Source organism: Mauremys reevesii, linkage group 23, assembly GCF_016161935.1.
Source record: "Mauremys reevesii isolate NIE-2019 linkage group 23, ASM1616193v1, whole genome shotgun sequence".
In the NCBI taxonomy this organism is placed as follows: domain Eukaryota; kingdom Metazoa; phylum Chordata; order Testudines; family Geoemydidae; genus Mauremys; species Mauremys reevesii.
In genome coordinates, this window is record NC_052645.1 from 22,132,934 (window position 1) to 22,158,154 (window position 25,221).

The window sequence follows — 25,221 nt, forward strand, 5'->3', positions numbered from 1 at the left end:
AAACAAGCTTTATTTTCACTTCAGGATGTTTGCTGAAACCTGCTTTTGTTCTACCTGACAAGGACAGCCCTGCTCTCAAACCCAAGATAGCCAATTAACTTTATGTAATATTTAGGGTCATCATGAGCAGAGGTTCTGAACCTTTTTCTTTGAGCTCCCCCTCCCCCCCCCACTATCCAAACTAGATGGTCCACCTGTGCCACAACTACTGTTTTCCTGCTTAGAAAAGCCAGGGCCAGCATTAGAGGGTAACAAACAGGGCAGTTGCCCAGGGCCATGTGAAGCTAAGTTGCTCAGGCTTCAGCTTCAGCCCTGGGTGACGGGCCTTGGGGCCCCAGACTGCAGCCCCATGCAGTCTCATGCCGGCCTTGCTTGGCGGGCCCCCTGAAACCGGCTCATGGACCCCAGGGGAGCTCCAGTCGAGAACCACCGATCTTGAGGCCTAACGGTCTCTTTGCTACGTACCAGAAACTAGACACTAACTTTTCACTCACGAAAACTTAAAAGGCATTTCCCATGCAGCTGTGTAGGGTTTTGTTCTTCTGTTAACTAAAGAGGGAACTAATTAGGAAATTAGAGTTCAAAGGAGAAAGCTACTGTTAACCATCCCCAAATCCTCTAAAAATAGCAATTGTTATTCCCAGTGCACCTTGAATTAATTCAACATTAAAAATGAATCTGGACTTAATATCACTGCAAAAAAGGGAGCTTGGAGCTCATCCAAGCACAAGTTGTCTTAACAAGAGTGACTGAAATCTCCACTTGTAGCACTTGCATCACTAGCGGGTTCTATACACCCAGATACGGTTGAAAAATGACTCATTTTAAGTCATGAATTGGAGTCAGAAAAGCTCATTTTCAGAATCTGCAGACTTTCTAACGAGCTTTGTGACAGTGGAGTTTCAGCCTACATGTTGGTACTACCAGCTGTACTCTGTTCAGCTGAGGAGGAATGAAAAGGATCATAGGGTAACAGTCATTTAAGTCATAATTCCCAGCTTGTTTTCACAGCATAGGGAAAGTGATTGCAAATGAGGGCTGCATCCTTTTTTCCATTATCTTGGACTGTAATATCCAGAAAAGAAGAAATTTTGAGAGACTTAAGATTTTAGAGGGTTTTCTAAAGAAAAAATTTATGCAACCCATCCTTCAAGCAGAAGATGCAGGAAGCAAATCAGTTAGGGACAGGTTACCCTGCTCATGGGATGGTGGGTTTGGTGTTTATGGTCCCACAGACTAAGGGCCTTTGTTCTAGCAATGAAATCTTCCCTCTTTCCCATTTTCACAATAGGCCTTGGTACAGTCACTACATCAGCTTGAATTTTCTTCTTTGCTAAGGACATATTGCAAGCTGTGTTCAGTCAGTTTGATTCTCCTGCAGCCTTCAGTATAGTTCTGCAAGAAGAGCCTCAGTTAAAGTATCCATCTCCTATCTCACTGCAACCACACAATCTTCCACAGCCAATGGACAGAGTTTTGTTCAAATTCTCTCAAGAGAGGTGGTTTTATGCTGCCGTGATGGTACAAGTTGTAGCAGGAGAAGTTTTTGAACAGGATGTTAAAAAACTTACCCTGAAGTTTCCATGTGACATTAAGCATTTCTCAGTCACTCTCCAAATTCTAAGAAAGGTCAATTTGATCACTCTAGTGCCTGCTACCCAACTGCTTCCTACTGAATAGTGGCAGAAGTCCAACACTGGAGACTTTAGTCTCCTGCAGAGACTTCCATTTTGTGAATGACCTAATTAACCAGTATTTCCTGTTACTGCTTCAGTTTTTCCTTGCTCATTTTCAGCCTGAAACTTAATTTATCCCAGACTCATTCCTTTGCCAGAATCACTCCTGGGGGCCGTGGTCCTGAAAAGCTGCGAAGTGGTTACTCACTCAAGCAAGGAATTAAGACAAGGGATTCATTTTAAGTAAGAGCAGGGCCCAGTGATTCTCTAGCTCCAAAGACACAAGAACACTTCCAAGGCATGTGTCATTCGGATGCTCAAGAACTGTGAATGGTGGAATGTCCCATGAAGTGGACAAGTGTTTGGTTTTAGCAGTGATTAGAACTCCCAGCAAGATAACCTCGCACATCTCCCCTTAGACATGACTAAGGGGAGAGTTTCCAGGTTCACGCCTTAACTTTATGCCATGCCTTTGATTTCTAATAAAGATTCCCATTCCTGCCATTTCCAGAGGCACAATAATTTGTTACTCTGGACCTTATTCTGACACAGGCACTAGAACATATGTGCTGCTCCTACTTCAAATCCCACAACAAACATGGCCCTTAATAAAATTCTGATTAAAAACAGCTAGTAGGCTGGAAGCCCTGTGAATGCACCCCTGCCTCAGACATGTCCAGCATCTCTTCATCTGCCATAGCCCTTCCTTTCCCGTTCCCCAGGTCTCTAAGCAAGCAGTTGTGCTGAAGTGCCTAATTGTATGGTGGTTTCATGATACAGAGATTGGGCTAGCAGAGTAAGTGGCAGTTAATGAAGTTAGAGGCACTATTTATCTTGAATACACGGCTAAACTCAAATGAGGTAGAAAGCTTAACCTATGGCATGAATTCAAGCAATCACTTCCGCTATTCCAACACTATGATGTTTAGAGACTCCTGCATATACAGCAAACTGCAGCTCTTAATTCACCCCTTCTCCAAAGCAATTTTGTAATTATGTTTCTAGGTTTTAATTTGGTGCTAGATCACAGCATGGACTAATGTTAGCCGGGGCACTTTTACACAGAGCTGTTGTGGGAATACCATGTACTCATTTGAATGCTTTTTATGCACACAGAGACCATAAAGCAAATGTGATGACATAGTGGGGGGAAGCTCAGTGGTTTGAGCATTGGCCTGCTATACCCAGGGTTGAGAGCTCAATCCTTGAGGGGGACACTTAGGGATCTGCGGCAAAATCAGTACTTGGTCCTGCTAGTGAAGGCAGGGGGCTGGACTCAATGACCTTTCAGGGTCCCTGACAGTTTTATGAAATAGGTATTTCTCCGTATATCACCGCTATGTAAATCCATGGTACAACCACATCTTGAATAGTGCATGGAGATGTGGTCACCCCATCTCAAAAAATGTCTATTGGAATTGGAAAAGGTTCAGAAAAGGGCAACAAAAATCATTATGGGTATGGAACAGCTTCTGTATGAGGAGAGATTAATAAAACTGGGACTTTTCAGCATGGAAAAGAGATGACTAAGGGGGGATATGATAGATAGAAGTCTATACAATCATGATTGGTAAGAAGAAAGTAAGGAAGGAAGTGTTGTTTACTCTCTCATAACACAAGAACTAGAGATCACCAAATGAAATTAATAGGCAGTAGATTTCAAACAAACAAAGGGAAGTATTTCTTCACACAACACACAGTCAGGCTGAGGAGCTCTTTGCCAGAGGATGGTGTGAAGGCCAAGAACATAACAGGTTTCAAAAAAGAACTAGATAAATTCATGGAGGACAGGTCCATCAATGGCTATTAGCCAGGCTGGGCAGGGATCGTGTCCCTGGCCTCTGTTTGTCAGAAACTGGGAATGAGCAACAGGGGATGGATCACTTGATGATCACCTGCTCTGTTAATTCCTTCTGGGGCACTTGACATTGGCCACTGTTGACAGACAGGATACTGGGCTAGATGGGCCCTTGGTCTGACCCAGTATGGACGTATTTATGTTCATCTATCACTGTATCAAGACACATGACTGGCTTTGAATATAGAAATGCAAGTTGTACATGAAAAAAACTCTGCTAGTGAAAGGCACTGGTTTATGTTAAATTTAATAAAAGCCCCAGTTATTGCTTAGGTTTAAATTTCTTGTGTTTTGATCTCTGTCCCTCTGAGTCACATTTTTTCTTGTTCCTGTTCTTATTTTTCACATTGTGAGTTTCGTAGTATCGGACCCCAACTTTCTTGGTGTGCTGCTGCCTCTCAGCTCTTCTCCTCTGCAAAGAGATGCAGTCACACATAGTAAAACCAACACATTCGGCAGAGCTTATTTTGTTTGGCTTTTATTACATTCTTTGAAATTAAATGATCAGAAATAAATTCTTCACCATGAGCTTTAAATGGCACGAATAAGCTTTCGCATTTAGATTTTTCTCGTACAGATCTCAAAGTGCATGACAGAGATGGGTAAATGATACCCCCATTACACAGCAGGGGAACAGAGGCTTGGAGAGCTAATGGGCTTGTGTAAGCTTGTGGCAGAGCCTGCACCAGATCACCTGGCTCCCAGTTTCATGCCCTATCAACTGAAGCAGGTTGCCTCTCATGGCAAGGCCCTGAAGGGAGATTTGCTACATCAGTCATGTCATATTGAAGTGACTGTGTTTGAGGCCCAGAATTGCATTCACGGGGCTGATTCATGTATTACACCAGGATGATCCTTTCAGACTTTACTGCAGCACCCAGGAATCAACAGCACTAGACGTTTTAGTTGTGAAGGTGGGGGCTGACCACACAATGGAGCATCCATTGACTCTTGCTTCCTCGAGGCCTAATTCTGCCCCCCACTCCCAGCGCACCAACCCCCGTTCTGTCATCTGTCTGCTTTGTGTGTGAAACACACTGAACATCCACAGGGGAATTCTCCCTTTCAACTCCCTCCCTCTCACAGATGTATGCAGACTCCTCATCCACACCCAGGAGGCCTGGTCACCTGTGAGCACATCACGACTGTTACTGTTGGCCAGAGGGAAGGCCATGTAGATTGACCGTTCTGCCAGTGCCAAGCAGAGGCACTGTGCATCACCCACCATCTCCCAAGACCATCCCCAAAGCTTTGACATGCAAGAAGCTGAGGTATCTGAAAGGAGCCAAAGCTTCCACTCCCTGCCCTCTGCAGCTGGGATTATAGGCGGTAACACTTACTTCTTTGGATGTAAGCTTCTTGCAAGGCTTTTCACCCTGAAGGGCATCCTCCTCCTCGTCCTCTTGTGCTTTCCTTTTCTTTCCCTTTTTGGTGCACCCTAAGAGCAGTATTTTAAACAGTCAGAGACACCTTCCAGCACTGATCTGTTAGCATAGGTCGAGGCAGCTGGCTCCATGCCAATCCTGCGTTTCAGCACATGGAACAATGCTAGAGTTGCACCAGCCACATTTGTAATATATGTGCCTGTTCTGTCAGAGAACTATTTGACATTTGATATAAAAGCTGCTATTAAGGGCAGATTTTCGAAGCGCTGTGGAAGATTCTATCTAATGGGACAACTCCACTGCACACACATTGTGTCAGAGTCAAATCCCCATCTGCTGATTTCAAACCTTGACTCCCAAATCGAGCCCTCTCAGTAGTGCCTGCAAGGGAAACAGGATCTTGGAAGCCATCAGATCAAGCCTCACCACGTTCCCCTGGGAAGGGAAACTACTGAGCCAGGACTATTGCCAAGTACAGGGTGTGCCATGTGAGCTTTCCATCACCCCCATCCACACCAGGACTCTTACACCACCACTTGGCCCTCACTGGCACAGCCAGAGGGCACAGAACACTTCACAATCAGGTGAGAGCTCGGAAACAAGAACAACCTGCAGCTCTGCAGGGAGCTCTCAAGTCAGATTAGCTCATCAGCAAGTTTTAAATAGTTTTAGGGAAAGAAGAAACTGGCCCCAGAGACTAGCAGTAAATGCCTCCATTTCTCAGGGTTTCTGCGCTAAGACCTGGGGCATACTTAGACCTTTTCATGTTACCTCTGGCCTCTGGTTCTTTGGTTTCTTCAGACTTCTGCTCAGATGTTGTGAATACCTTTTCACTGAGCCCTCTGGGGATTCTACAACAGATAAAGCAGAGAGACATTCTCATGGGATTGTGCCCGAAATAGCACCATGATACCACCTTTTCTATAGGCCTGTCCTGCATATAAACAGTGCCCACGGTGCTCAGCAAAAAGCCACTTCTAAAACCAATTAACAATTCAAATAAGTCTGCAAGATACCCAAAACTTGTATAAGGTCATATGGCTTTGCTGGGAGTTCTCCTCTGGCTAAGACCTAGAAAGTCCATTATTGCCAGATGGTCTATCTTACCCAAACTCCTCTGCATGCATGAAAATCGAAGACAGTAGCATGAGAGAGCAGCAAAAATGATTAAAGGTCTAGAAAACATGATCTACGAGGAAATACTGAAAATATCAGGTTTGTTCAGTCTGGAGAAGACTAAGGGGGACATAGCAGTTTTCAAGTAGTAAAATGTTGTTATAAAGAGGAGGGTGATAAATTGTTCTCCTTAACCACTGAGGACAGGACAACAAATAACAGGCTTAAATAGCAAGGGAAATTTAAGTTAGACTTTAGGAAAACCTTACTGTTAGGTAGTTAAGCACAAGAACAAATTACCTAGGGAGGTTGTGGAATCCCTGTCAGGTTTTTAACAGGTTAGACAAACACCTGTCAAGGATGGTCTAGATAAGCCTTAATCCTGCCTCAGTGCAGGGGACTGGACTAGATGACCTACTGAGGTCCCTTCCAGTCCTACGTTTCTATGATACCATGAAGATTAGCAGCAGCTTCAGGAACTCTGTTAACTTCCCCATAGATCCTAGTAGCCGAAACACCAGCAAAGCCATAAGCTTCAGCCACGTTCATGAAATAGATGCTCAAATAATCTTGTCTCCATGGCCGGTCACCTTGTGCAGTGCAAGGAGAGTGAAAAAAGTCATCCATAATACCAGGGAGGGCATGGTATGGACCAGAGGTGGTTTCTACTGCCCCAGGAAATACTAGTTAATCCCAATTCAAGGCATTTTCTGGTTTAAAATCTGTTTTGTTACTGCACACTGCATTACACTTAGTTTTAGTTACACACTGAAATGGTGGTTACATAAGGCAGCAGATTCAGAGATTTATTTAGGGTTTACAAATAAAGAGTAAAACTGAAGTGGGTGTAATACTAATAGATGTTATGTAATACTAAACATCAGAATGTCTGTGCCGTTTGGGTCAGTATTTTCCTCAAGGAAAATGTCACAATTTATTTCAGTTTTAAATATTATATGCATTGCAAAACTATTATCAAATTGCTAAATATTTTTCAAGTAATTTTCATGAGTATATTTTAAATAATAATTCTATTTTTTTTTAAAACCAGTTTCACGGTTTTAACTGAGCTGAAACCAGTATTTAGCTGAGCTCTGTCTTAAACCAGTTTTTCTGGAAAACTGCCAACCCTGCCTGGTCCCCATCCCCTTTATCTGCACACAAAGTTGGTGGGAGATCTCCAACTACCCATGCAAACCCAGTTATGCCCAAACTGGGCCAGCAGTATCCGCCAGACAGGTCTCAGGGATGCAGGCATGTCCACAACCGCTGGCCTCACTACATCAAAGATCAAGCATGATCTCAGCGTAACTGGTTCTAGCGTAGCTACCTGCTAGAGTTCAGTGATTCTAAGGGCCTTTGACTAAGGACACCAAAATGAGGCAAACTATGGCTTTTCCACTGGCTCATTTCCCTCCCAAGAGCAGAAGAAGTGAGCATGGAGCAAAGTAAATGCTTTGAAAGAAGACATCAGCCCAGGCTGGCAAAAACAGAATACTAACTCATTCATGACAGCTAAAGGAGCTGTTTTCCCATAAATGTCAGCGCATTAGATGTTTTTAAGATGATAAACAGGCCTCATTCAAAGTTCAGCTAAGTAAATGTTTGGTTTTGAGAGAAGATTATTCAATTAAGGTGGATATATTGGCCCAGAATAGAAATCCTAACATACAGGAAAGCAGCTGAATGAAATGCGACTCAGTGAACCCAATAATAGACTGAATTCAGCCCGATCTTTTCTCCTGTGCAATTCTTTACTCTCAAAACTGAACAGAATCAAATACCTTATTGCTGAGAATCTCTTGGCTTTGGCTTTGTCCAGGAATTTTTTGTATTTTGCAATCTTTTCCTCCAAAATCTTAATAACTGCCTTGGAGCCCTCCCTGGCAGCTTCTCCATGGGAGTTGAAGTCAGCCTCAGCTAAGTTTTGCTGCTGTGCTTCCTCCTCCTCCTCCTCCTCCCCTCCAGAAGGATCACTGTCCATCTTGTCAATATCTGACATATCTACAGGAACCAGGTCTTCTTCCAAGAAATGAGTTGCCACATTAATCTTCCCAAAGTTCTGCCGGACGTGAGACATGAGTTGCTTCATTTCTGCGTTTGCTTTGTTCTCCCCTTCCTCTACCAACTCCGTGTTCAAAGCTACAGCCTCTGAGCTCTGCTCATCACTGTCAGCTTGGCTTGGCATTGCAGCTACTTCTAAAGAAGATGAGGGCTATAAACAAGAGAAGGAAAGGTGAGACTTGCACCCCAGGCATTTCACCTACAGGCAAGATCTTAAACAGCCATTACCCCATTACATTCAAGGCACTTTGACCACCAACGATCTGTACCAAATCAGCCGTGTGACCTTTGTACAGCCATAGTCTCAGGTATGGTAGGAATAAGTTGGGATGGTAAATTGCCTCAGAAACAATTAATATCTTCAAATAATTTGCCTTCAGTTACTGCATCCTACAGAATGGATCCTCTATCCCTTATGTATCACAGCAATTCACATTCACTTACATTTCTCAAAAAACAAGTAATCCTGAAAGAGTGCACATAATTCCAGAAACTCCATCAAGGGTCACAGAGCTATCAACTGGGACTGGCCATAATGCAATCCCTTAAAAAACAATTAGTGGTAAAAATATCCAGAGTTGCTACTGAGTGGCAAAAGCTGGAAACAATCCAAGAGTCACTGCAATTCAGGAACTACCGAATAAGTAATTCATGTGCTACACGTCAGAGAAGAGCTTCAAAGCACCATTTGAAACAAAGTGAACTTTCAAAGTTAAGTGGGTTTCCCAGGAAACCTTTAAGGGGAGGCGTATGCACACGTAACCCCTTTGGTTAGGCAAGAAATCAGCCATTTGGAGCTTTGCCCCAAAAAGGAGCCCATTGTCTGTGAATTACTTATTCACAGCTCTAAGTCTTAAACTGTATAGAGGTGTGTCTCACAAACCCATGGGGATGCTTGTTCTAAGCTAACACCTGTTACAAACGTGTGACCCCAGAAAACCCCATGTGGGCTTTGAAAGACCGATCACCTGCCTTGCTGGAGTTGGCGTGATCTCTGGTAAGCATGTAGGTTCTTTTATCGTTTTGTGTGTGTTTTCTCTGTAGTTTGTGTTTTCTCTTTTATCTTAAGAACAAATGTGCTTGCTTAGAAAGAGCGGTGTGGTAACTTAACGGTGGGCAATTATGCTGTTTATAGCCTCTGAGAAGAAAAGCAGAGCAGGCCTGCTTAGGCGTGGGGAATTGACTGCGTAGGTAGGGAACGGTACAGCCTGGAAATACCCTGGTCAGAAGGGAGAGATGCAGGTCTCCAGCTAAGAGAGGTGATGGCCAGGGCCTAAGGGTGGATGCTCTTGGTGGACTGAAGAGAGGGGCCACTATCCTGAATCGTTACACTTACTGCAAAATAAACTAATCCTATGCACAACTTTCCAATCATCTCTTTGAAAAAGAGAACTTATTTGCCACCCAAATTTAACACCAGTTAATACTGTGAAAGTTGCTGAAATGTCTGCACGTTAACCAATACAAACCAGCTTAAACAACCAGTCAGGACATTGCTACATTCCTGCTGTGTGTTCTCTCTGTTTAATGAATTCAAATGAGCATTACCTGAAACACTGAGGGAAAGCCATCCTCAGCTATGCTAGTGAAGCTGCTAAGAAATGGTGTGCAGAAGGGAAATAGGTTACCACGTCTGCAGGAATGGAAGTAAATGTTCTCACCTGAGGGCCTGGCTCTGCATTCGGTGGTTTAACGAAGAATGGTATACGGCCCCTCTGCCAGTCGTTGAGGACCATTTTGCTCACAGTCTGCATGTCAGGTTCTCCACCCTGGAATAGACAGTAATGATCTGTGTCTGAACTCACAAGGGCAAATGTACTCCTGTCACCTCACCTCAAAGAGCTTGGAGAGTTGAATTCCCCATGTATAATGTGGGACTTTACTCAAACACTCCCCACTCACCCAAGGTTACACAGAGCTGTGAAAATGCAGACAGTGTTTTAATCTGGCTCACCTTCAACAGTTTTCCAGTCCGGAAGGCTAGCTTCTCAAGGAAATCCTCTGCATTTTTCCAGGTATCAATTTTGTACGTCTTGCTGATGTACTCTGGCTTCGCTCTTTCGAGCACTGCACTGATATGGTCCTCAGGGCTCTTTATTTTTTCAACTTGAACCTAAAAACAAGGGGGAAACAGAGCGCCCAGCCCCTGTGAGCATCACTCTGGGTCAGACAAAAGTCAAAGGCTCAGATGCTCTGGGCAAGCACAGCTGCAAACTGATTTCAGCCTCAACAATTCCTCTCTAACGTCCTCCTCCCAACCACAACGGAAACTCTTCTAGCTTGATTTTAAAGGGAAAGGCAGCACTTTGTTATGCTCTAATACTGCAGAAATTCTACAGAGTCCCAAGCAATGCAGAGATTCTAATGAAGGGTCAAACATCACCCTCCTCACCCGCCCCAAGACACCCTGGTTCACTTTAAATGTGTAAAACTTCCCTTTACTCTGAACGTTAACTAAGATATCATGTGTGTGCACACTGCTTCGGCTCCTGGAACTCTACCCCGTCCTATGGTCGGACCAAACAGCACGATTACTGCCCTCAGCCTCATCCCCATTCTGAAGTTTGTCATACGTACAGATCACAAGTTGTCCCTGGGGTGAGGAAGTCAGTATTAGAATCTCTTCAAACCAACTGCATCAACAGTAGAAAAACGGGCCTTTCCAGCATTCTCCGCAGATACTCACCACTCCCTTCAGCACAATGTCAGTTTCTGTATCCTCCGATGGATAAACTACACCTGGGCAGTCAATGAGGAAGATCCGCCGCATCAAGGTGATGTACTGCCAGACCTGCAAGAGACCAACAGTCCTCCTGCTTTACCCTTCTTTACAAGCAGCCTTGGATTCTGCATTTTAAAGGTATGAAGCTACCCTTAAAACGGGCACTGCAAGTTATGAACCTGAGGGACTGAGAGACCCAGAGCTAAGGACAGTGACCAGCCACTGTCCAGCGCCAGGAAGCTGAGCACTATGTGGGATTCAGAGGCTAGATCCCATCACAAGACTGGTGTCCATCCAGACAGCAGGACTGGACCAGGTGGTGACACTATGTCTATGTATTTTTGCATAAATTCAAGTCCATGGTTTGCCCCAGGGATTACGTTTATATTCTGTATCTAGGAACTCTTACTTGTCCAAAGGCCAAGGTTCTTTCATGGCCTACCTACCTTGGTTTCACCGGCAATGGGAGCCACGTTGCAGACCTTCTTGGATCGTAACGTATTAATCACTGAGCTCTTGCCAACGTTTGGATAGCCAATGAAGCCCACGCTGATCTGTTTCTTGTCTGTGTGCAACTGTTAAGAAATTACACACGTTTATGAATGCCTTGTAGAGAAAGGCACGGTTGCTATTAAAATTCCAAAATGTGAATTCTCAGCAATTCCTCTCCTCTTAGAGAAATGGAGTGCAAATACAGTCCCAACGCAAACCTGATCACAAGGAACAGGGTCTCCCTAATACAGGGATCTCAAACTCAAATCACCACAAGGGCCACATGAGGACTAGTACATTGGCCCAAGGGCTGCATCACTGACACCCTTTCATACAACGATACAAAAGTATAGACAAAAATGAAAAAAATGAAGAGTAATACAGTATGCTATTAAAAGTCAACGTATTACTTTTTTAAAACTGTAATGCGGAAAGTCAGTGCTAATTTTGACATTTCATTTTTGGCCACTTAGCTGGCAGCGTTTTGCATCAACCAGAGCATTGATATTAGGTTTGATATCCTGAGACCAAACCAATCTCAGCGTTGCTTGCAAATTGTACCACATTCCATAGAGAGAACGACACTAAGGGAATGTTAAGACTGCACAGTTAAGAAACACGTGTCAAAATCAGGGTTGCACACACAACTTTTTCTCTGCCCCTTTGAGACTACATGTTATCACGTAATCTTTTAATTACAGGGTCACATACTGTTTCTCATATAATATATACTCTTTCTACACCCTTAAATTGTATAGCACCTTACAGGGATTTTTCTACTGACTTTTATTGCTTTGTCACAGTAGCCCAATATACGCTTACTAGCAAAGGACTTGCCACTTAGCCACTCAAGTTTATGGTAAGCATGAGTGAGGGTGGGCAAGTGTGTGTTGTGATGGGAAGCTGTGTTGATTTGTGCCTGCAAAGCCCCCATTCCACCCCTTCCATGAGGCTCCGCCCCTGCCCTGCCTCATCTCACCCCTTCCCTTCCCCCATTCCAACTCCTTCCCCATAGTCCGCGCCCCAACTCTGCCCCCTCCCTGCCCCTATTCCAACTCCTTAACCAAATCCCTGCCCTGGCCCCGCCTCTTCCCCGCTGCCTCCTCTGAGCACGCCACGTCCCCACTCCTCCCCCCGGAAAGTCCTAAGCACTGCCAAAGAGCTGTCTGGTGGCGGGACGTGCTGGGAGGTAGGTGGAGGAGCGGGCACGCGGCGTGCTCGGGGACAGGGTTGGGTGAGGGGAGCTTGGCGGGCCACATCGCGTGTTTGAGACCCCTGGTCTAATAAGCGAAATTTATCACAGCTAACAGGCCTTCAAAGAGCTGATTTCAAGAGCTGAAGGAAATATTCCATAACCTTTGTTTGAAGAGCCAGAAATGAGTCACTTGTGTTTTCAGCTGCTATGAAATTACTCATCGATGTCTTAAGTTAAAAAGCATTTGGGGTTGAGAAACATAAATCGGAATCTGTCGACAAGATAAAGACACAGATGTGGGACTCGAGAGGAAATCAGTCCCCTACAAAGGAAACTATTCTGTTGACTTGTCTCTCTCAAGAAGATGAATACTTCAAAGAGGCATCATCTTCATGGGATAGTACCAGTTTGCAGGGCATAAATGAGCTGCACAAGTACATTCTTCCCCTCTACATGCTCACGTGTTCCTAAGTCGTGTTAATGGGAGTTTCCTGGGTGCCTAGAGACAACACTCCCTGGCCAGTATGTATCTGGGTCAGACAATGCTGCTCAGACTGGGTTTTGAGCCTGCCTGGGTTGTGTTGCACATTTCTCAATAACTCGCAACAAACAGGGAACATGTCCCCAAAGAAGGGCTCTTCGCAGGTGAAGTCAGCCACTGATACGCACAGCCCAGTGTCTAGGCTGCTGCAGAAAGACATTTTCCACCTTGAAGCCCAGCAACTAAGAAAAAAAAACAAAAAGCTAAAAACCTGTTATGTACCTTTCCGAACTGCCGTAACAGCTGTATGAAGGCTCCTTTGCCAAAGGGATTTGTGAGACTGGCGTGGAAAGCAAGTGTCGGATAATCCTGGGAGAGGACTGCAACCCAGCGTTTCTAGAGAGAAAGCACACTGCTGAGCGAGGAGGCTCATGCTACGGATCCAGAAAAACAAGTGCAGTGACTCAGCCTGATCACAGGACTGGGTTTCAAACAACTATCTAAGGAAACTGAAAATTCAAAGATCTTTGAATTGTTTCTCAAACCCTACAGTAAATGCTTTGTCTTCCATTTTATACATGCAAGACAATACTCCAAAAACGTTTCATTGCTAGCTAAACCCAATTAGCTGAACAATATAAAACAGGCTAGCTCTTAAGAGGACTAGCACTTAGCATACTCGCGAGAAAAAAACTGAACTGTTACAACCAGCCAGAGGAAGTAGAGAGTTTGTGGCTGGTGACTGTTGATCAGCTAAGCAAAACTTGGGTGCATTTGCAGAGTAACTGCTACTCTGATGGTAGGAAATCCTAGTGGAGCTCCCACTGACCAGTTACGTTGTACCCTGTAGCATGAGGACTGATACTAGCACCAGAGCATAGGCTACAAAAACCCAAGGCACTGCAGGAAGGACAGTACTTACGGTGGCCCAAGTAGGGACAAGGTCACATTTGTTCAGGACGAAAATGAGATGTTTCCACGGTTTCTCCTTTTTGAGGTAAGATTCGACATGTGGGGAACGAGTCCCGACGGGATCTCTAGCATCAAGAACTTGCACAATAACATCAGACGAATCAATCACCTGAAAATCCATGGAGAGAGAGGAGTTTGGACCCTCAGGCTGAAAGCTAATGCAGCACTTTTAAGGGCAAATGGGCAAGCTAAAAACACTTCTATTTTCCCCCGCTCCATGTGCAACTCGCACTGTCCCTTTGGTTAGTCAAACAGACTAACATCCAAGGTGTTTACTTTTCCCACCGAGGCCGTGGCAGACAGTGAAGTTCCTCGTGTATATAGACTGTCACTGGCTTCCTGTGTGCAAGGATGATGCTGTGACAGTTTGGGTGCAAACACTCCAGGGAAAGGCTCTAATTAATCACCTTAATAGACAGAATTAAAATGACTCTGCATAAACCAGTAAAGAGTCACTTTGATTTTGTAAAACTCTACACCTAAATGTGGAGCCTAGGCCACCTGATCATGTTCCTTTACTGGCACTGTTTCCAGCAATCAATCAAGTTGAAGAGCAACCGTTTCATAGCAAAAACAATGAGGAGTCCTTATGGCACCTTAGAGACTAACAAATTTATTTGGGCATAAGCTTTTATGGGCTAGAACCCACTTCATCAGATGCATGAAGCAAAAAATACAGGATCAGGTATAAATATATGAAAGGATGGGGGTTGCTTTACCAAGTGTGAGGTCAGTCTAACGAGATAAATCAATTAACAGCAAGATACCAAGGGAGGAAAAATAACTTTTGAAGTGGTAAGAGAGTGGCCCATTACAGACAGTTGACAAAACGGTGTGAGTAACTGTAGGGAGGCACTAGTAAAACCTTGAATGGAGTACAAACACACTTCCAGCAGGCAAATTCCAAAATCACAACCACCATTTTATAGGTGATCATGATGCAAACAATGTTTCCTGAATCAGTATGAACATGCAAGAAACAAGGGGGAAATGTGCAGTCAGTCAGCTAACCACCTGCAACAGGGAGCAGTCATTATACGGCTTGATTCAGGGCCAAGTGAATTTATTTCATATCTATTTCTTGCATTTTTGGCACCCATTTAATTGAAATCTGTTCAGGTTGCCTTATCGTTCTCAGCACTTTTACAAGGTCTCTAAGTGAAGAGGTGGCTATACAGGTTATAAACTGCATTCAGAAACTCGGAGCAAGAAGCAGACAAGCAACGTCTTAGTCACGTTAGTCTAGCAGTAACTAAGAGGATGCACATCTGGTCCTGTTACCGCTCTAACCGTGGCTCATTGCCATTCCTCTAGCAGTCGATGCAACTCAGAGGGAGCTGAAGGTCAGAGCCTTCCAGAAGAAACTCTGCCAAAATACCGGAATCTGATGTTTTAGCCTAAACAACCTTGATATCACTATAGATAAACCATTCAGATGAAGACCCAGGGAAGGTTTGTGCCTTACCCCTGACAGTCACCCACTAGGTTGTATGCTTATGAGATCTCCATCCCCTTAAGGTAGGGGTTTAAGGTCAGTCTGAGTGAAGACTGTGGGAATCTCTATCCTTTTACACCTTTCTTCTCCCATGTTCTAGTTGCCGTTGCATGGTGTAACCAGACCTCGTGGTTAAGAGAGGTCAAGTTTCAAATTAGACTCTTTAACAGGCTGACGAGAGAGCAGGCAGGCAAGCAACATACCTGCCACCCTTCCTTATAAGGGAAACCATCATCACTTATTTTATGGTTGCAGTGAGCTTTAACCATGGGAATGCTGGGGGATGTGGATCAACGTTCATGTCACGCTCCCCATCAGTGCCCAGGCTGGGGAAGTTAATGATCCAACCTGCGGACCAAGTTTGGTGATAAATTCTAGTCACGTGCCACCCGAGGCATGTCTATATGCTAAGAAGAAGGAGGGAATGCCACTACGCCCACACTTGGTTTTTACAGTCCAGCTTCATCAACAAAGGGTCTTCACAGAGCCATCCCAATCACTGTTCTATGGAGTTACTAGTTTGTGCAGGCTTGTGCGCTGTTGCATTTGGCTGAGTGATCACCAATTTAAAATCACCTCCCATGAGCAAGTTGTGGGAATTCAAATGTATGAACCTGTCTCAACCTCTGCATGATTACACTTACTTTGTAAAGCTCGCCCCAGATTCTTTTGGACTGTCCCTTCTTGTAGATCTCCTCTCGTGCTTCATCCCTAAGAAGTGGATTATCAAACACATGTCAGCACCTAAAAGACCTGGAAGATGCATTCTCTGATACCATCTGCACACACAGGAGATGAGGCCAAAGTGACAAATACTTGGGTTTTACACAGTCCTGATCAGCCTAGGAATATGCAGAAGGAATACCAATAAAGCGGTTCCAAACAGATATACCTTTTCATGTGCCTGTATTTGTGCACCTACTGGGCTCCTGTTACTCTCAAGACACTCTTGGTAGATATTCAGAGATGTCATGCATCATGAATTACACTTGAAGATAAATTAATGGAGATATCCTATCTCTTAGAACTGGAAGGGACCTTGAAAAGTCATTGAGTCCAGCCCCCTGCCTTCACTAGCAGGACCAAGTACTGATTTTTGCCCCAGATCCTTAAGTGGCCCCCTCAAGGATTGAACTCACACCCCTGGGTTTAGCAGGCCAATGCTCAAACCACTGAGCTATCCCTCCCTCATGCATATGGAAGTAGCCACTAGGTTAACTATGCAGGCACACAGACGGCAAGAGAAAAAATCCAAGTTAAATAGTCTAGCTCCCCATAGCTTCTTATTTTCTCTAAGCCCCCTTACAATACGAGTAGCACAGTGGACATTTTCAAGGGTGAAACTAAAACACGCGTTGCTCTTAGGGAGTTTAAACACTGACCGTAACTAACTCCGCCCAGCTTTTTACCTCACTCCAGTATCTTCCATCACCAGGTCTCGGTCCTTGCCCTGGTCATAGGTCCCTGCGGAGGCCTCAGCGTTCTCCAGAAGAGACTGCACATCACTCGCAGAAAGATTTGGTCTTTTCCTTTGCGATTTGGGGCCAAAGGTCGTTTCAAAAGTTTCTGTGTCAAGAATGTGGACTTTGGAATTCTGAGGGAAGATAGGTTGGTAAAAAGTAATAAAAACATACTTTAACTTTGCCATGGCTCAAAACATACAACATACAAAGGCTGAGTTCAGGTCCAAAGAACTGTCACAAGAAGTGCTGTATGCACTATCTGGATGTCCTAAGTTTTTAACTCCCTTTGAGAAATACAAGAATAGTTGTTTAATAAAAAGGAAAGCAAACAAATTATGTTACACTTGCCAACGAACTGTGTTTCATTTCTTTTATTTATAAACTCAGTCAAATATAATTGAGACTACAATGATGAAAAATAAACTGTTATCTTTGATCGGTCCTTTGTTTTTCTAACAAGTGCACAAATCTCGCCAAATTCACAGATTTTGTCAAGAATAATCATGCTCAAATTCATAGTTTTTATTTTAGACCAGCTACAAATGCCAACATTTTCTTGGAAATGAATCTACTTCATGAATAAAAAGAATCACTTATTTTTTAATGTGCATTTTAGTTTCAGATAACATTTCACTGAATTCAGGTAAAAATTTTATTAGATGCACATGGAAAGTCTTCATATGAAAACATCTAGCAAAACTCCAAAATAGCAGCTTAGATATGATAAGAGAAACTTGACCCTAACTAAAACTTGATGTGCCTGAAAGAAGGTTATATGCACAGGAATTTTTGACTCAGGATAAACACACTAATTTGAGTTAGGATCTATCATGCAACAGGAGGCAAGCAGTGTGAGACCAGCATCCTCGAGAACTCATTGTCAGGCTGTCACTTGTGCCATCACAAGCACTGGAACCAGAGACTGCATGGGAACAAACTGCCACAGCCATCCTACCCTGGCACTTTAACACAAACTGCTTTAAGGCAAATTTCCTGCCAAAAGAGATTAAGTCCCAATGGATAATACAGACCACCTTATTGGTTACACACAGCTAATACACTTGCTTTATTTCATTCATATTAATTGTATACATCTTCCCAATCCCTGGGAAATATTCCAGTGCAGTAACCCACTCAAAATACTGCTAGCTCCAGTCTGAGTTCACAGTACATCAACTACGAACCACAGAGGATATTCAAGGGCAAACAAGCAGCCTGATGAAAACCCAGAGTCAGGCCTTCTCACTCAGAACACTGAACCATACGCTCACCAGACCAAGAAGTCAAATGTTACAACCACCTTTGCCTGCTCATAAGCAGGATTCCAAAGCTACATTTAAACACGATCATTTTAGGGGTACTGAAAAACAATACAGGGTACTGATTTACTCTCTATAGCTGATTGAACATGAGGCAATAACTATGCCTTAATTTCTATTTTGTACTAAGAGGAAAGTTCTTTGAACTCGTTTGATTTGTGTGTCTGGTTAAAAGTCTTCTACTAATAGGAATGTTGCTAGCAACTACTCTGCAAGGCATGGGAAATGTGTCCTACCAAATATCAGGCTAGTTCACTGTTTCATGAATAGTAGAAATGTCACAGCACAGACAGCTCTGACAAACAGAAAGGAATAAGATTTCGGAGCCACAATGCACAGGTGGGAGTGCCCACTCAGGATGCGTTACTTACAGGTCCATGGCAAGTTTAACAATTAACTCTGTACAACCTCAATAAAATCCAAGCCTTTAGAGACCAAGATCAATTAAGACACAGATTATCCTAAAGTAGGTGGCTAAGGACTTGTTCCCATCCAAGGACCCTATTTACAGGTGAAGAACAAAGGAGTGCCAGAGAAGAGACCGTGACATCGAATGAGGGAACTGAGTCTGCCCCTAGAGGACACCCTACAGCTCTTCACCAAACTGAACAGATACAACACGACCTCCAGAAAATAACCCTAGGATAGTTCTGGGCAGGAGCCTTAGTTCCTAACGGGCCTTTCGCGTGAGGAAATGAGCGATACTCACATGAGGTCTAATTCGATCATGGAGAAGGGACATTGGCAGCTTGCTTTGCTTCATGACCACTTTGTACGGATCCTTCATAACAGTCTCCATTTCCTCTTGGAATTTCTGCAGAGACGACTGCTTGATCACACGGGTATTTCCTGGTATTGAAAAATAAACATTGCACCTTCACACGTCCCCACACTGGGCATAGGGCACACACAACCCAAGTGATGCGCTAGAGCTCTGTCTGGAGCTGAAAATACCAGGGAGAAAAACAGATGTTTCACTGGATAGAGGCACAGTCAAATTTAACCCTTGACTTGCCCACTCCATTCTTTCCTTCCCACCACTTAGAGAGACCTTTAAAAAAGCATCTCCTAGCAACAACACACCCAGTTGTTTATTGGGCAAATGCAAATGAATGGTACAAAGAGACGGATTATCATTCATATGCCTACAGCATACATCTTCCTCTGCAGCATCTGGTGCTGGCCACTATTGGAGACAGGACACTTGGCTAAATGGACCTCAAGTCTGATCCAGTCTAGCAGTTCCTACAACCCTTACAATCCTGCCCTGGTCACAAGCCCGCCATTACAGATTGGTTTCAACCATTGATTTAGAGCTGTTGAAGCTCTCCTGCTTAAAAGGGTGCTGCTGTGCAGTTGTGTTTCTGTACTAGTATTAGGGAGGCTCTAAAGTAATGTGCGGAGAAGAGAAAAAGGGGCAAATTTTGCATCATGCCAATTGTAACAGTGTCTATTTGGGCAATCTTCTTAAACAATAAGACTCAACTGAAAACTCCCTGCTTCAGGGGACCTCCCTGATCAGAGTCTAAAATGTAAAGGAGATGGTATTCATGAGTTTCAAATATATTTTTATATTCTATATTCCAATTAAGTGTGTGTGTCCTTCAGCAATATATGGAGCCAGGACCACACAAGGATTCCCAGGGCTCTAATGGCATCATTCGCATTATGTTGCCTCACGACAGCAGGGAATCCCAATAGGCAGATGGAATGCTGCACTCTTACAGTGTATGCACAGTGGCCACACACACAAGAGGAGAGAACCTATGGGAAAATGGGACATCAGAACAAATCCAGTGCCACTGAGGTTGCTCTTGGCATGACAGTTTAGTGCAAGGACCAAGGCACAGATTTAGAAAGGAATTTAGGTACCTCTGAAATCCCACCAGGCAGCTATCTGCATCTTCAGGCACCTAAATACCTTTAAAAATCCTGCCCTAAGTATATAAATACTTACTACTGGCTTTTACTGTAGCTTTTCCATAAATATACATTAGAAGTCATAAAACATTAAAGGGACCAAAACCAAGATAGTGGCATGACGTGAACTTTCCTGCATCCCATTCCATCAGTATAGACAACTCAGGTTCTTAACCTTGGCAGGCAAATGCGGCAATGGACATCAGTCAAGGCTTTCCCTATGAGAAGCGAGCGCCTCTGTTCTTTCAGCAGTAAGGAATGTGCTTCCCTGATCAATGGGAAAAGCTAGTTTCTCTTTACACCATAACAGTGGCCAAGACGTGGAAAAGCAATCAGTGATTTTGGAGTCCCAAGTTTATACACCTTCAAGGGGCCAGGTTTTCAGAAAAAGCTGGGAACCCACCCTCTGAAAACTAGGCAACTTTAAGGCATCTCAAGTTGCCGCCCCCGCCCATCAATAATCACATTAGAAACGTTTGGCCAGTGGATCTTGTTTCCAGGGAACAGGGACATACTATGCACATCATCCCCTTAGAACATCTGAGTGACCGTTATTTTAACCTCACTGAGTCACGAGGTAGAAAACACTCACCAAACCATTTAATATTTGGTTCCACTCTTGCCACTGTGCCTGGTGCCACTGTGGACTGGTACTGCAGAGGCCTAATCACTTTACCACGATTGTTTCTAAGAGAGAAAAATGAGAGCTTGTGTAAGTACATGAGCAGCAGAGACACACAGCAAGGGCCACAGTTCACTCTTTCCAAGACAATACAAAAACCATGTGGCTTGTCTGAAAGAAAGGTCCTAAGCAAACAATCACTGTATACACAAGGGCACTTTTACCAGCAACAGTACTGTTTGGAAGGGCAGGATAACTTGTATAGCTGAGACAACAGGAGGATTTAGATCAACCAGCATATCCTCGCCCACACTGGAATTTGGCCAAGATGCCAGGGTTATTCTTGCAAACATACCACAGGGCCCTGTGTGACCAGGATCTCAGTCTGCCATCCGAGTACTGACCAGGCCTAAACCGACTCAGTTTACTGAAGAAGGGATATGACCTCAGGCTTTAGGCAGTCAGTTTTACTGCACAAGGCATATTTGGATGGAGCCGTTACGTTTGGCAGTATGTGCCAGTGCCAATGGAACGAGCGCACACAGACATTTGCTCCTTCAGTGAACCTTTCCTCCCACTATCACAATAGGTGAACAACTGGAAACAATAACTGCCCATTGGCTCATAATCAGATTAGGAGACATCTGGGTCACCAAGGCTGGGGACAAGAATAGGAATCATCAACGAGTCCTGCTTGGCATGGCAAGCTATACAAGTGCTGCCAACCCCCATAACACTGAGCGTAGGCAGGTGGTTTGGGAACCACCTAGAAGACCTGGAAGAGACTTACACCTGCTCCACTGGTGCAGGAGAGCGGTGGCCCTTCACGGCCCAGGTCTGCACCCAAAAGTTGACCCAAGGCAGCCACTGGGGAAGCTTATATTCTGGACCCAAGTGCATGCGCAGAATGGGGCTGCTGGGATTCCCACTGCCCTGGGTGACCCACAGCTACAAGCCAGGGGAGGTGCTCAGCTGGCCGCCAGGAGCCAAGAGGCAGCCCACTGTGGAGGGGCCACTCCAGCCCGTGCTCAGGCCTCGACAGCTGCCAGCCTCACCTGCGCTCCTTCTGCCGGTACATGTTCAGCCGCCGGATGGTCGCCCGGTCCCGCACATTGTGCCCCCCGGCGCCCAGCACCCGATCTAGGGAAACAAGGCAGAGTTATGAGGGAGGGGAGAAGGTGGTGGGGGAGGGTTGAGGCACAGCGGGTGGGTGAAGGGAGAGAAGGGTGTCGCGGGGGTAGGGAAGGTGGGAGGGAAGGTGGTGGGGAGGGTCACGGCGCAGCATGGGGGCAGAGGTCGGGGCCCAGGGGAGAGGGTCGCAGGGGGCTGCCGCGCCCCAGGAGACAGAGTCGGGGCCCCAGGGGGTTCGCAGAGGGGTGCAGACCGGGAAGGTGGCGGGGGTCGTGGCCCGGCCGGAGGGTTCGCAAGGGGTGCAGACCAGGAAGGTGGGAGCGGAGGGTCCCGGCGCGGCCCGGGGTGGAGGGTCGGGGTTGCAGGGGTGCAGATGGGGAAAGTGGGGGTGTCGTGGGGGGCGAGGTCCAGGGTGGTGCAGACGGGAAGGTGGGGCGCGCGGCGTAGCACGGGGGCAGACAGGGAAGGTGGCGGGGGCGGCGCAGCGCGGTGGGGCGGAAGGTCAGGTCCGGGGTTGCAGGGTGTGCAGACGGGGAAGGTGGCGGGGGCACGGCGCAGCGCGCGGGGCAGGGGTCTGGCCCGGGGGTCGCGCGGGGGTGCAGACGGGGAAGTGGGGGCGGCGCAGCGCGGGGAGCGGAGGGTCGGGGAGGTTACAGGGGGTGCAGGCGGGGGTGTCGCGGAGGGCCGGGGGTCCAGGGTGGTGCAGACGGGGAAGGTGGGGGGGCGCGCGGCGTAGCACGGGGGCAGGCGGGAAGGTGGCGGGGCGCGGCGCGGGGAGCGGAGGGTCTGGCGCGGGGTGCAGACGGGGAAGTGGGGCGCGGCGCAGCGGGGGGGGAGGAGGGGGGGAGGGTTACAGGGGGGGTGCAGGCGGGGAAGGTGGCGGGGGGGCGCAGCGCGGGGGGGCGGAGGGTCTGGCCCGGGGGGTGCAGACGGGGAAGTGGGGGGGGCGCGGCGCGGGGGTCGGTACCGGGGTTGGTGCTGGCGCGGGACGGGTTGATGCTGCTCCGGCCCTTGTAGCGGGGCTTCACCATCGTGAGGCCGGGGCTCTGCGGGTCGCGGCCCGAGGAGGAGGAGGCGGCGGCGGCGGGGACAGCGCGGGGTCTCGGGTCTCTCGCGGGCGGCCCCACGCGCTGTGCCGAACCCGGAAGCAGCTACAAGAGCATTTCCGGCGGCGAACGTGACGTATTTCCGCCGTGACGGTTACCTTGGCAACCCCGCCCGCCCCCGAACCCTGCGGCGTCCGTAGCTGGGCCCCGGGTTGGATCTGACACATCGTGACATCACCAGGTCATGGTGACACGGGGTCGTGACATCACCATAGGCCAGAGTCACACTGGGCCATGACATCACCAGGGCCATGGTGACACGGGGTCGTGACATCACCACCTGCCCTGCTCACACTAGCCATGACATCACCAGGGCGATGGAACACGGGGTCATGACATCACCACCTGCCCTGCTCACACTAGCCATGACATCACTAGGCCATGGTGACACGGGGTCGTGACATCACCATAGGCCAGAGTCACACTGGGCCATGACATCATGACCGTCCCGGGGCAGGTCTACACAACGGCCCTGTGTCCCCGTGTGCGGCTTTGCTGAAGACGCTCTAGGAGGGGAGCGCAGCGGCTGGCGCTGGCGACACGGCGGGTTACGGTCGGTGTAACTACGTCACGCAGGGGTATGGACTTTTCACACCCCTGCGCGACAGAGTTATACCAAAGGAAGCGTGTAGTGTAGACCTGGCCCCAGGCTCTTCTCCGATGGAAGCTGTTCCATACGCTCATTTGTATTGCCCTTCCCTGTACCCTTTCCCATCCTAATAAAGCTTTTGTGAGATGGGGCAGGCAGAACTGCACACGGTTTCCACAGTGTGGGCGTACAATGGATTTATATAGTAGCATTGCGGTATCTTCTGTTTTATTACCTATCCCTTTCCTAATAGTTCCGGACATTCTCTTAGCTTTTTTGACTGTAACTGCGCACTGAGCGGATCTTTTCAGGGAATTATCCACGATGACTCCAAGATCTCCTTCTTGAGCACTAACAGCTAATTTATATCCTCATAATTTTGTTGGGATTACGTTTTCCAATGTGCATTACTTTGCATTTATCAACATTGAATTTCATCTGCCATTTTCTTGTCCGGTCACTCAGTCAGACTCTTAAAATCCACAGCAGGCTTCTGTCCAGCCTAAATATGGCTTTGCTCTCAACATCTCTAAGTGCCTTTTACTCTGTTGTTTAGCCATGGTGGCATTGTATGGTCCTCTCACTGGTTTTTGTATTAGTTGTACTCTCCTCTCAATATCTACCTATCATCTCTTGTCTTATTCTTGGATTGTAAGGTCCTTGGGGCAGGAGCCCTGAGTTGACTTTGTTCTGTGTTTGTACAGGGCCTGGCACAGCGGATCCTGCTCCATGACTGGGCTCCTAGGTGCTAAAGTAATAATAATAATGAAATCATAATAAAATAATAATTAATTTATAATAACATTGAATTGCAAAAAGACAGAGAAGTTAAAAGAGTGTCCAGTGCTGGAGATTGGTAAAGACCAATCAAAAAAACAATTGCAAAAATCCATGGATGAGTTCATCCCTTCTTTGAACAGAGGCTAATTTCATTATGAGTGGAGCTGACGTGAAATCCAGCCAAATCTTTTCATTTTTCCAAACGATATGGTGTATTGTTTCTCTTTCCTTTAAAACTCTCCTGAGCTTGCTGGGTTTATCACCTTCAGTTCCAAACAACTGAGCCATTTACTCTTGCTTATTCCAAAGTAGATATCTACCAGAGCCATTAATCTTCTGATTATACTACATTGGAATCAGACAGCCAATCAGATTACTAGATGGCTGATCCTTATTTACTGATCTCAAAACAAATCTTGCAGTCAGCATTTTCCTCCATATATTTTTATGAATAACCTGCTTTCTAAACAGACAAAGCAAAGGAACAAAACAATCCTCCAAGCCACTTGAAACACAGCATTTCCTATACTGTAAAATGAGCACCGGCTCCTAATTTGTTACCCTGATTTTGCGCTTTCTTCCTTGGAGTAGCCATGTGATGTTCCGGATGTGAAATCACTTCAAAGGGAGATGGAGTCACTATATGATGGAATTTATTTGTGAAAATACTTGACTACACAAGATTTCTGTTGCAGAAAAGGATTGCTCCATTTTGGGACCATTACCATTCAACAGGGCGCTGGCCCCTATTCCACACTCAGTCCTTGCTTAGGCAAACACGCCCATTGAAGGTTATGGAAATGGTGCTTGAGTAGTGACTTCAGGATAGGACTGT

The 25,221-nt window shown here is 46.0% G+C and overlaps 1 protein-coding gene across 1 annotated transcript; it reads right to left on the bottom strand.

Annotated features, from left to right (window-relative positions):
* Nucleotides 1–3,755: 3,755 nt before the first annotated feature.
* Nucleotides 3,756–23,175, bottom strand: GNL2 (G protein nucleolar 2). The gene is made up of 16 exons (XM_039511903.1): nucleotides 22,879–23,175; nucleotides 21,836–21,920; nucleotides 20,751–20,845; nucleotides 18,948–19,087; nucleotides 16,866–17,050; nucleotides 16,101–16,167; nucleotides 13,912–14,070; nucleotides 13,272–13,385; nucleotides 11,268–11,396; nucleotides 10,786–10,890; nucleotides 10,054–10,212; nucleotides 9,761–9,868; nucleotides 7,820–8,250; nucleotides 5,691–5,770; nucleotides 4,875–4,972; nucleotides 3,756–3,946 (listed from the first exon to the last, which is right to left on the bottom strand). Exons 1-16 carry the CDS (start codon nucleotides 22,940–22,942, stop codon nucleotides 3,797–3,799), a joined length of 2,169 nt encoding a protein of 722 aa, XP_039367837.1. The 5' UTR covers nucleotides 22,943–23,175; the 3' UTR covers nucleotides 3,756–3,796.
* Nucleotides 23,176–25,221: the final 2,046 nt, after the last annotated feature.

Bases quoted from the DNA above. Each gene is read 5' to 3' on its own strand.
- GNL2 (XM_039511903.1), bottom strand. From the start codon at position 22,942: ATGGTGAAGCCCCGCTACAAGGGCCGGAGCAGCATCAACCCGTCCCGC. The intron at 21,921-22,878 runs GTACCGACCCCC...TTGTTTCCCTAG, and splicing joins CCGCGCCAGCACCAACCCCG to ATCGGGTGCTGGGCGCCGGG. The intron at 17,051-18,947 runs GTGAGTATCGCT...ATCTTCCCTCAG, and splicing joins ATGATCGAATTAGACCTCAT to AATTCCAAAGTCCACATTCT.